The 12,529-nt window shown below is 45.0% G+C and overlaps 1 protein-coding gene across 2 annotated transcripts in view; it reads right to left on the reverse strand.

Annotated features, from left to right (window-relative positions):
- Window positions 1-12,529, reverse strand: part of SLC25A15 (solute carrier family 25 member 15) — a 32,463-nt gene that overhangs the window by 10,344 nt on the left and 9,590 nt on the right. For both annotated transcript variants that reach the window (XM_061434707.1, XM_061434709.1), the window contains exon 3: window positions 10,104-10,362. In XM_061434707.1, coding sequence (XP_061290691.1) covers window positions 10,104-10,362 — 259 coding nt within the window. The remainder of the gene's footprint in view (window positions 1-10,103; window positions 10,363-12,529) is intronic.

A 12,529-nucleotide genomic window follows, 5' to 3' on the forward strand; every position in this document is an offset into this window, starting at 1 on the left:
ATGCAGAGTACATCATGAAAAACACTAGGCTGGAGGAAGCACAGGCTGGAATCAAGATTTCCGGGAGAAATATCAATAACCTCAGATATGCAGATGACACCACCCTTATGGCAGAAAGTGAAGAAGAACTAAAGACCCCCTTGATGAAAGTGAAAAAGTTGGCTTTAAGCTCAACACTCAGAAAACAAAGATCATGGCATCTGGTCCCATCACTTCATGGCAAGTAGATGGGGAAACAGTGGCTGACTTTATTTTTGGGGGCTTCAAAATCACTGCAGATGGTGATTTCAGCCATGAAATTAAAGATGCTTACTCCTTGGAAGGAAAGTTATGACCAACCTAGATAGCATATTCAAAAGCAGAGACATTACTTTGTCAACAAAGTTCCATCTACTTAAGGCTATGGTTTTTCCAGTGGTCATGTATGGATGTGAGAGTTGGACTATAAAGAAAGCTGAGCACAGAAGAATTGATACTTTTAAACTGTGGTGTTGGAGAAGATTCTTGAGAGTCCCTTGGACTGCAAGGAGATCCAACCAATCCATCCTAAAGGAGATCAGTCCTAGGTATTCATTGGAAGGACTGATGCTGAGGCTGAAACTCCAATACTTTGGCCACCTCATGCGAAGAGCTGACTCATTGGAAAAGACCCTGATGCTGGGAGGGATTGGGGGCAGGAGAAGGGGACGACAGAGGATGAGATGGTTGGATGGCATCACCGACTTAATGGACATGAGTTTGGGTGAACTCCGGGAGTTGGTGATGGAGAGGGAGGCCTGGTGTGCTGCAGTTCATGGGGTCGCAAAGAGTTGGACATGACTGAGCGACTGAACTGAACTTGGACTGCAAGGAGATCCAACCAGTCCATCATAAAGGAAATCAGTCCTGAATTTTCATTGGAAGGACTGATGCTAAAGCTAAAACTCCAATACTTTGGCCACCTGATGCAAAGAAAGAAAAAAAAAAGTGAAGTCACTCAGTTGTGTCCGACTTTCTGCAACCCCATGGACTGTAGCCTACCAGGTTCCACCATCCATGGGATTTTCCAGGCAAGAATACTGGAGTGGTTTGCCATTTCCTTCTCCAGGAGATCTTCCCGACCCGGGGATTGAACCCGGGTCTCCCACATTGTAGTCAGACATCTTACTGTCTGAGCCACCAGGGTATGTGAAGAGCTGACTCACTGGAAAAGACCCTGATGCTGGGAAAGATTGAAGGCGGGAGGAGAAGGGGATGACAGAGGATGAGATGGTTGGATGGCATCACCGACTCAATGGACATAAGTTTGAGTAAACTCCAGGAGTTGGTGATGGACAGGGAGGCCTGGTGTGCTGCAGTCCATGGGGTCACAGAGTCAGACATGACTGAGCGACTAAACTGAACTGAACAGATGAAAACCCAGGATAAATTTTGAACCAAAAAGTTGCTCATCACAAAAAGATTTTCCAGCTCAGCTGATGACTTCCTGGAGCTCAGCCACAGAGGGGCATGGGTGTGGTATAGTGTTGCCATAGGAGGAGGGCAGCCAGTGTGAGTCAGCAAGCTCGATGCTTGTAGGGCAGATGGCAAAGCTGGAAATCTAGATGGAGGAATGAATGCACACAATTACAGAAAGAGAAGAATTCACTTCATCCTTCATCTCACATGGGTTTAGTACCACCAGCCTGAGGCACCAGCAGGGCTGTGAAGTTAGAACCCACTAAGAGTTCAAGAATATGGGGAAAAGTACCCAAAACAAATTGCCAGGAAGACTCCTGGGAGTTCATGGGCGTCAGCAAAGCAGACGGTCTCCAAGCCGCGGGGCCATGTTCTACTGGTGTGTGTGGGGACAGTGTTTAGTTGGGCTGAAGAACTGAGCTGCTCACAGCACCTGGCCCTGACCCTGACCTGTTAAATCCCAGCAACAGGCTGTCACTGACAACTGGAACAACTCACAGACCTCCAGAAGACCCCAAAGGTAACTCCCAGGGCAGCCTGCCAGGTAGAAAGGTCTCCTCATGATTTATGTCCCATCTGGAAGTAAATGCCTAACAGACCTACCACATTCAGTTGTCCTAAAGTTACAATAAACCAACCCACTTCCATCAGTGGACAGTCATCAGGACAGGAAATTAGTGAGGAAACACAGGTCTTAAATGACACGTAAGACCAAACGGACTTAACTCGCATTTATAGACAATTCCCTCAGAGAGCAGTGCACATTCTTCTCAAGAGCACATGGAACATCCTCCAGAATAGGTCACATGCTGGGCCGCAAATCAAGCCTTGGTCAATTTAATAAAATTGAAGTCATATCAAACATCTTTTCCAGCCACAATGCTATGAGAATAGAAATCAATCGCAAGAAAACTGTAAAAAACAACAACAACAAAACACCAAAGATGTGGAGACTAAACAAAGCTACTAAGCAACCAATGGACCATTGAGGAAATCAAGGAGGCAATAAAAAATTACCTACGTGAAAAGCAACTATACTTCAATCTTAAAAGTTAAAAAAAAAATTTCCAAGAGACAAATGACAATGAAAACAAAACAATCCAAAATCTATGGGACTCAGCAAAAGCAGTTCTATGAGGGAATTTTATAGCAATACAATCTTACATCAGGAAATAAGAAAAAATCTAAAAAAACCCCTTAATCTTACATCTAAAGCAACTAGAAAAAGAAGAGATAAAACTCAACATTAGTAAAAGGGAAAAAACCAAAGACCAGAGCAGAAATCAGTAAGAGATGAAGAAAATAATAGAAAAGATCGATGAAACTAAAAGCTTAGCCAGACTCATCAAGAAAAAAATGGGAGAGGGCTCAAATCAATAAAGTTAGAAATAAAAAAAGGAGAGGTTACAATCAACACCACAGAAATACAAAGGATCATAAGAGACTACTGTGCTTAGTCACTCAGTCATGTCCGACTCTTTGTGACCCCAGGGACTGTACCTGCCAGGCTCCTCTGTCCATGGCGATTCTCCAGGCAAGAATACTGGAGTGGGTTGCCATGTCCTCCTCCAGGGGATCTTCCCCACCCAGGGATCGAACCCAGGTCTCCTACACTGCAGGTGGATTCTTTTTACCGTCTGAGCCACCAGGGAAGCCCATGAGAGAGAGAGAGAGAGACTACTACAAGCAACCGTATGCCAACAAAATGGACAACCTGGAAGAAATGGACAAATTCTTAGAAAGGTACAACCTTCCAAGACTGAACCAGGAAGAAGTAGAAAATATGAACAGACCAGTCACAAGTACTGAAATTGCAAATGATTAAACAGCTTTTAACATGGGACTTCCCTGGTGGTCCAGTGGTTAAGAGCCCTCCTTGCAATGCAGGGGACATGAGTTTGATCCCTGGTCAGGGAACTAAGATCCCACATGCTGCAGGGCAACTGAGCCCTGGAGCTGCAACTACAGAGTCCTGTGCTCTGGAGCCTGCGTGTCACAACTAGAGTCTGTGAGTGGCAATGAAGATCCCGCATGCTGCAACTAAGTGAAAGTGAAAAGTGAAAGTGAAGTCGCTCAGCCGTGTCCGACTCTTAGGGACCCCATGGACTGCAGCCTACCAGGCTCCTCTGTTCATGGGATTCTCCAGTTAAGAATACTGGAGTGGGTTGCCATTTCCTTCTCCAGAGAATACTGGAGGGGTTGCCATTGCCTTCTCCGGCTACAAAGCTACACTAATCAAACAAAAAAACTGGCCAAAAAAAAAAAAAAAGAAACCAATATGATTTAACATAACAGGACAGAAAGTCCAGAGATAAACCTATACACCTGTGGTCATTAGTCTATGACAAAGGAGACAAAAACATACAATAGAGAAAAGAGAGTCTCTTCAATAAGTGGTGCTGGGGAAAATGGACAGCTACAGGTAAAAGAATGAAATGAGAACATTCTCTAACACCATACACAAAAATAAACTCAAAATGGATTAAAAATCTAAATGCAAGACCAGATACTATAAAACTCAGAGGAAAACAGGTAGAACACTGACAAACGGCAGCAATATCTTTTTGAATCTGCCTTCCAGAGTGATGAAAATAAAAACAAAAATAAACACATGGGACCTAATGAAACTTAAAAGCATTTGCACAGCACAGGAGACCATAAGAAAACAAAAAGACAACTCACAGAAATGGGAGAAAATATTTGCAAACAAAGGAACCAACAAGGGATTTATCTCCAAAAATATACAAACAGCTTATGCAACTCTAATTAAAAAAACCACCCAATCAAAAAATGGGCCGAAGATCCAGACATTTCTCCAAGGAAGATACACAGATGGCCAAAAAAGCACATGAAAGATGTTTCACATCACTAATTATTAGAGAAATGCAAATCAAAACTACAACGAGGTATCACCTCACACTGGTCAGAACAGCCATCATCAAAAAGCCTACAGACAAATGCTGGAGAGGGTATGGAGAAAAGGAAAGCCGCTTACACTGTTGGTGGGAATGTAAATTTGTACAACCACTGTGGAGAACAGTGTGAAGGTTCCTAAAAACCTAAAATTAGAAATAAAAATAGAAAATGATCCAGCAATCCCACTTCTAGGCATATATCCAGAGAAAACCATACTTTAAAAAGATACATGTACCCCAGTGTTCACTGAGGCACTGTTTACAACAGTCAAGACATGGAAGCAACCTAATTGTCCGTTGACAGAGGAATGGATAATGAAGATGTGGTACATATACATGGAATATTATTCAGTCATAAAAAAACAATGAAATAATGCCTTTTGCAGCATCAATGGACCAAGAGACTATCATACTAAGTGAAGTAAATCAAAGACAAATATCATACAATATCATTTATATGTGGAATCTTAAAAAAAATTAAACAAATGAACTTATTTACAAAAACAAACTCACAGAATTCAAAAACAAACTTAAGGTTACCAAAGGGGAAACATGGGAATAAATTAGGAGTTTGGGATTAACATATACACACTACTATATATAATCAAGTCAGTTTAGTCACTCAGTTGTGTCCGACTCTTTGCGACCCCATGGACTGCAGCACGCCAGGCTTCCCTGTCCATCACCAACTTCTGGAGCTTGCTCAAACTCATGTCCATCGAGTCGCTGATGCCATCCAGCCATCTCATCCTCTGTCATCCCCGTCTCTTCCTGCCTTAAATCTTTCCCAGCATCAGGGTCTTTTCCAGTGAGTCAGTTCTTTGCATCAAGTGGCCAAAGTACTGGAGTTTCAACTTTAGCATCAGTCCTTCCAATGAATACTCGGGACTGATTTCCTTTAGGATTGACTGGTTTGATCTCCTTGCAGTCAATCAACAAGGGCCTACTATATAGCACAGGGAACGCTACTCAATATTCTACATTAATCTACATGGGAAAACAATCTTAAAAAGAATGGAGATAGTTATATAAATATATATATATATCTAATTATCACTTAGCTGTACACCTGAAACTAATAACATTGTAAATCAAATATACACCAATATAAAATAAAAATTAAATTTAAAAAATAGTGTTTTGGAAACCATATAAAAAGTTACAATAAACTAATGGTTACAGAAACTGGAGTCAAACATTACTACAGGCAAAGCTTACTTTACTGTGCTTCACTTTACTGCACTTTGAAGATATTGCATTTTTTAAAATCGAAGGTTTGTGGCAACCCCAAGTTGTCACATGATGGCTAGTATTTTTTAGCAATGAAGTATTTTAAAATTGGGCTTCCTAGGTTTTACCTACATTCAGGAGACCTAGGTTCAAGCCCTGAGCTGGGAAGAATCCCTGAAGAAGGAAATGGCAATCCGCTCCAGTATTCTTTTTTGGGAAATCCCATGGACAGAGGAGCCTGGCGGGCTACAGTCTACAGGGTCACAAGACTCAGACATGACTTAGTGACTAAATCACCATTTTAAAATTAAAGTAGGTACATTGGATTTTGAGGTATAATACTATTGCACACTTAACAGACTGCCTTTCCCTCCTCCAGGGGATCTTTCCAATCCAGGAATCAAACCCAGGTCTCCCGCATTGCAGGTGGATTCTTTACCAGCTGAGCCACAAGGGAAGCCAACAGTATGGTGTAAACTTAACTTTATATGCACTGGGAAGCCAATCTGGAACCAAACCCAGAATATTTGACGTGTGCCTGCATAAAGCCAAGGGCCGTCTGCCCTCTCCAATTTGATTTCCTACCTCTGGTGGCCTGGCATTGGTGCCTTAGGTGAATGTGAAGTGGGTGCCCAGGGCCAAGCCAGCCTGTTGCACACCCAGGCCTCAGAAGAGCTGGCTTGGAGCAGGCTTTCTTTCAGAAGGAAGACACTGGCCTTCCTTTTAGAGAATGACATGTCAGAGCATTACCAGAAGAGCCAGCTCCACAATTGCACTGGCACACAGCTTTCTAGGGGTGGGGACGGCCAGACACTGTCCCTTCCAGCCTTCCCCCTTCACTCCTGCTTGGCTTGTTTGTCAAAACCAAAGCTTAAATGGTTTGTCTCTTGGCTAGCCTGCAGATCTGTACTTGGCCTCCCTCTGGGGCTCTCTGTCAACCTGCTGACAGGCCGTAGTCAATTAGGGTCACTGACCAGGGTGGGCCAAGCTTGCTGGAACAAAGGTGGCATGATAAATGTAGCCGGCTACTCAATCTCAGAGGCGGTAACGCCTGAACGAGCCCGAGCATGCTGATACAGGGCAGCACAAGGCCAAGTCTGATCTGCGGTGGACTTCGGCTTTCTAATAAATACTTTTTGCACAGGTAAGGGACACGGGCCTCAGGCTGTGCCCGTAGTATAAACGTTTAGACCTGGAGCTCAAGCGGCAGTCGGTGTGGATGGGACTGGTAAGAATCAACTGTTTTTGTCACCCACTCGACAAACATGTACCTGTATATTCCTGCTGTGTCAGACTCCTTCCAGCCAAGGATGGAAAGAGAACACTACTCAGGGGCATGTTCAAGCTGAGAACAGACAAATATTTACAGCAGTCCTGCAGAAATTCACCAGGTGCCCACAAGCAGCTCTTTGCTTTTGCTGCATCTGCGTAATTATTAATCTTATCTCTGGACCTGACCTCCTACAAAGTACTCCAGAGCCTGCCAGTGGTCTGATGGGAAGAGTGCTGGTTGCAGGGTGCGGATGACATGGCTGGGGTCCTGGCTGCATCACGTATTAGCCCGTGTCAATGTCTGTGCCGGTTTCCCTGCCTATGAAACAGAGACCACTGCCTGCCTGGATGCTCTCACAGGACCACGGGGGTGAGGGCTAGGGAAGCATGGCATGCATGTCAGAGCTTCACAAGCTCTCAGGCAGTATATGCTCAATGGTAATCAGCAACACTGCTCTGCAGGATGAAAAAGGCAGCAGGTCCCTGTCCCCCAAGTTCCAAAAAAAAAGGCAAGTAGGGCTTCCCTGGGTGGTTCATTGGTGGAGAATTTGCCTGCCAAGGTAGGAGATGTGATCCCTGGTCTGGGAGGATCCCACTTGCCAAAGAGTAACCAAGCACAACTATGAGCCTGTGCTCTAGAGCCCTGGAGCTGCAGCTACTGAGCCCAAATGTTGCAACTTTTGAAGTTCACGTGCCCTGGAGCCTGTGCTCCGCAACGAGAGAAGCCACCGCAATGAGAAGCCGCACACAGAGCGGCCCCTGCCCACCACAACTAGAGAAAAGCCCGCACAGCAGAGACAACCCGGCGTAGACACAAATAAATAAATGCATAATTTCTTTTTCTTGTTTTACAAAAAGGCAAAGGTGCTGGTTAAGCCAAGTGAAACAGGAAGACTTCTTCACTGCAGGATCTGCTTCGAATCTCCTGTGGTTACTCAGTCCTTCTCCAAGAATGCTATGCTATGTCACTTCAGTCATGTCTGACTCTTTGCAACCTCGTGAACTGTAGCCCACCAGACTCCTATATCTATGGGATTCTCCAGGCAAGAATACTGGAGTAGGTTGCTATGCCCTCCTCCAGGGGATCTTCCTGACCCAGGGATTGAACCCACGTCTCATTATGTCTCCTGAATTGGCAGGCAGGTTCTTTACCACTAGCGGTACCAAGGATGCTAAAGGATTGGCTATAGTTACAGGTTTTTTTCAGCTAAAAAGTCTCTCCCTCGAGTGGAAAGAGCTCCAGTCACAGCTGTGTCCTTCCTGTCTGTCTCTACATGGGATACCACATTCTCCTGTTTGGGCTTCTGCTTATTTTTTTACTTCCTCTTTTTTCCTGACCCCCCCTTGCTGGATGATCCTACGATCCATGCTCAGTCCTACAAACATGTCTCCCTGGGTGATTTCATCCAGTTCTGAGCCTTTAAAAAAAAAAAAAAACAAGTTCCTTCCATCAAGATAAAATGGCTGTCTATAAACAGGCACCTCTCCAGGGAACTGCAGAGAAAACTTCTGTACAAGGGAATCCACTGTAGCCACATGGGACCGATGGTTGCAAAAGGACCTCAAATTCCCACCAAAAAACCCAGCCAAGACTGCCCTCTGCAACTGTGAAGCTAAGAAAACTTTTAAATGATACCGAGTAAATCAGGGCTTCCCTGGTGGTCCAGTGGTTAAGAGTCTGCCTTGCAATGCAAGGGACACTGGTTAGATCCCTGGTCTGGGAAGATCCCACATGCCACAGGGCAAGTTCGTGCTCTACAATGACCAAGCCTGCGCTCTTTAGCCTGGGAGCTGCAATTACTGAAGTCCCCGTGCCAGAGAGCCCGTGTTCTGCAAGAAGAGCAGCCTCCTCAATGAGAAGCCCGTGCATTTCAACAGAGAGTAGTCCCTACACTAGAGAAAGCCTGTGTGCAGCAACAAGGACCCAACACAGCCAAAAAGAAATATTTAAAAAACAATAATAAAATAAAATAAATCAATGTTCAAAAGAGCAAAGGGTTAACATCCCAGTGCTTTCCAAATTCCTTTAATCTCTGTATAATAAGTACCCAAGAGATGACCAAGCACACGCCAAAGTCTGATGTTTGGGGCACACGTGGCCAAGGAAACAGACCCTCACCTGCATCTTCTCAGATGCTCTGACCCTTCTTAAGATTCCAACTTCCTCCTCAAACCTCTTTGACTGCATTTTGCTGATGACGTGGAACCCAAAACTCAGATCACAAGTCAGATCTCTGGTTTAAGTTCTTCTGTCTCGAGAAGTGGCACCCATAGGCAGCATTTGAAAAGCATGTTCCCCAAATATCACATGATATCACTTACAGGTGGAATCTAATTTTTAAAAATGGCACCAATGAACTTATTTACAAAACAGAAACAGACTCACAGATCGTAGAATCAAACTTCTAATTACTAACGGGAAACGGTGGCAGGAGGGATAAATTAGGAGATTGGGATGAACATACACACACTGCTATATATGAAATAGATAACCAACAAGGTCCTACTACAGAGCACAGGGAACTCTACTCGATATTTTGTAATAACCTATGTGAGAAAATAGTCCGAAAAAGAACGGATATATGTATAACTGAGTCACTTTGCTGTACATCTGAAACTAACAACATTGTAAATGAACTATATTCCAATCCAAAGGCAAAAACTGGACTTCCCTGGTGAATACAGTGGATAGGAATATGCCTGCCAAGGCAGGGGACATGGGTTCAATCCCTGGTCCGGGAAGATTTCACATGCCATGGAGCAACTGAGCCCATGTGCTGCAACCACTGAGTCCGCGCAATCACCGACGCCCATGTGCCTAGAGCCTGTGTTCCATAATGAGAGAAGCCACTGCAATGAGAAGCCTGCGCACCGCAGTGAAGAGTAGCCCCTCACTCTCTGCAACAAGAGAAAGCCCATGCATAGCAAGGAAGACCCGGCTGAACCAAAAAAATGATAATAAAAGAAAAGAAAAATAATCCTTAAAAAAGAAAGAAGAGCATCTTCCTGAAGAGTGGGAGGAAGGTGAGGGTGGCTGGTTCTCCGTGGTGGATTGTGGGCAACTTTTTCATAACACATATGTATGTGCTTCCCAGTTTCCTATGACAGTGATGGATCACTTCAGAATCAAGAAAGTGGTTACTGTTAAAACAACAAAAAAGGAAATGTTCTTCCCAATAAGGTCTCTTAAAGCTCTTGACCAAATAAGTGCTGGTTTTCAAACAAAGAGGGTCAGCGCCCTCAACTCACCTCAGCTTCGCCTGCCGGTCCAATCCAACCACTTTCCGCACCACCTGCTGGCAGAAGCCGTAGCACATGAAGAGGACGGAGTTCTCGGCGATGTTGGCGATGAGCGCGGGGCTGGTGCCCTTGTAGAAGCCCCGGAAGCCCACCTGGGAGTAGGTCTTGAGGCAGCAATCGGTGAGGCCCCGGTACAGGTCGGGGAATGTCTGCATCTTCACTTTCATGGTGTCGAAGGGCTGCCCGGTCAGGACACATGCTGTGCCCCCTGGAACCAGGACAGAGTCCCCCGAGTCCATGGCTGCGTGGCAGGCTGCAGCCCCAGGACCCTTGGAGATGAGGGACAGGCAGCCCACCCCCGGGCTAACCTCTGCATCATCTCGTTTTGACTTCTTCTCCCCCTAAGACCTTCTAGCCCAGTTCAGTAAAACTTCTAGGGGGTTCCCTGTGTGCTGGGTCCCCTGCCCAGCCCTGAAGGAGCTCACACTCAGTAGGGGAGAAGGATGTGTTCAACAATCAGAGCCACTGATGTGAAGGTGGGACGTGTGTTCAGGAGCATTGGTCAGAGGCACCTGGGGTTGAAGCCTGACTCTGCTATGAGATCCAGGACAAGCGATGTGACTTCTGAGTCTCAGTTCCCTACTGGGATAGCATGAGGATTAGGATAAGGGTCTAACATTACGGTTGCTACACAAGGGGTTAATTTATAGGGGTTAACTGTGTGTGCATCCACATAAAAGGAAGGGGAGAGGAATGGTCTGGAAAGAGTTCATCACTCCTCTGTCTGTTGCCCAGTGGTCCTGATGACTATCAGAAAAATAACAGGAGACTAGGCCACAGAGAAAGAAAACAAAGAGCCTAATTAGTCCCCAAAGAGCTAAATGTTTGACCCTATGCGAAAACCTCTTATCTGGACTCTAATGACTTGTATTCAGACAGGAACTAGACTGAAACTTGCCTTGCTTCAGTTCAGTTTAGTCGCTCAGTCATGTCTGACTCTTTGCGACCCCATGAACCGCAGCATGCCAGGCCTCCCTGTCCATCACCAACTCCTGGAGTTTACCCAAACTCACGTCCATTGACTTGGTGATGCCATCCAACCATCTCATCCTCTGTCATCCCCTTCTTCTCCTGCCCTCAATCTTTCCCAGCATCAGGGTCTTTTCAATGTGTCAGCTCTTTGCATTGGGTGGCCAGAGTACTGGAGTTTCAGCTTCAACATCAGTTCTTCCAATGAACACCCAGGACTGATCTCCTTTAGGATGGACTGGTTGGATCTCCTTGCAGTCCAAGGGACTCTCACGAGTCTTCTCCAACACCACAGTTCAAAAGCATCAATTCTTCAGCGCTTACCTTTCTTTATAGCTTAGCACACATATTTATATGCTTTTATACTGTTAAGAGTATTAAATACAGCAAAATCTAAATTGCATTCAATTACAACTCTGATGTGAGGAAGTGAATGATTTATAAACCCTGCAACTCATTGGAAAAGACCCTTAACTTATGCTGGGAAAAGTGTGAGGGCAAGAGAAGGGTGCAACAAAGATGAAATGGTTGAAATGCTTGGATGGCAGCACTGACTTAATAGACATGAAAAACATGGAAAACTCCAGGAGATAGTGAAGGATAGGGAAGCCTGGTGTGCTGCAGTTCATGGGGGTCACAAACAGGTGGACACAACTTAGCGACCGAACAACATACACCCTGTGATATCCCCAGACCCTGGGCTGGGTCAGCATTTGGGGAACTGTCCCTGGTGAACTCTTCTACCTCCCCTTGGGCCAGGATGTCCTGTACTTGTGCCAGGACACACAACCACTGGATGAGGTTATTAAAGCCTCAGCAAAGCTGAAGAGAAGGCAAGCAACCTAGATGTCCATAGACAGATGAATGGATAAAGAAAATGTGGTACATATATACAATGGAATATTACTCAGCCATAAAAAGGAATGAAACTGAGTTGTTTGCAGCGACATGGATGAACCTAGAGAACGAAGCCAGAAAAACAAATAATGTGCATTAATGTATACATACGGACTCTAGAAAAATGGTACCGATGAACCTATTTGCAGGGCAGGAATAGAGACACAGATGCAGACCTGTGGACACAGGAGGGTGAGACAAATTGAGAGTGTGGCACCGATGTATACACACTGCCATATGTAAAAGAGATAGCTAGTGGGAAGCTGCTGATAGCTGGGAGCTCAGCTCGGCGCTCTGTGATGACCTAGAGGGGTGGGACAGAGACTCAAGAGGGAAGGGATATACAGCTGCTTCAGGATGTTGTACAGCAGAAACTAACAACACTGTAAAGCAATTAGCCTCCAATTTAAAAACAAAACAAAAAAGAACCAGAGAAAACTGACAAAGAATTTCAGAAATATAATTTCACAACTTTGACATAATAAGTTACTCCAACTACACTGTGGAAA

The sequence above is a fragment of the Bos javanicus genome, chromosome 12 (assembly GCF_032452875.1).
Source record: "Bos javanicus breed banteng chromosome 12, ARS-OSU_banteng_1.0, whole genome shotgun sequence".
NCBI classification, from domain to species: Eukaryota; Metazoa; Chordata; class Mammalia; order Artiodactyla; family Bovidae; genus Bos; species Bos javanicus.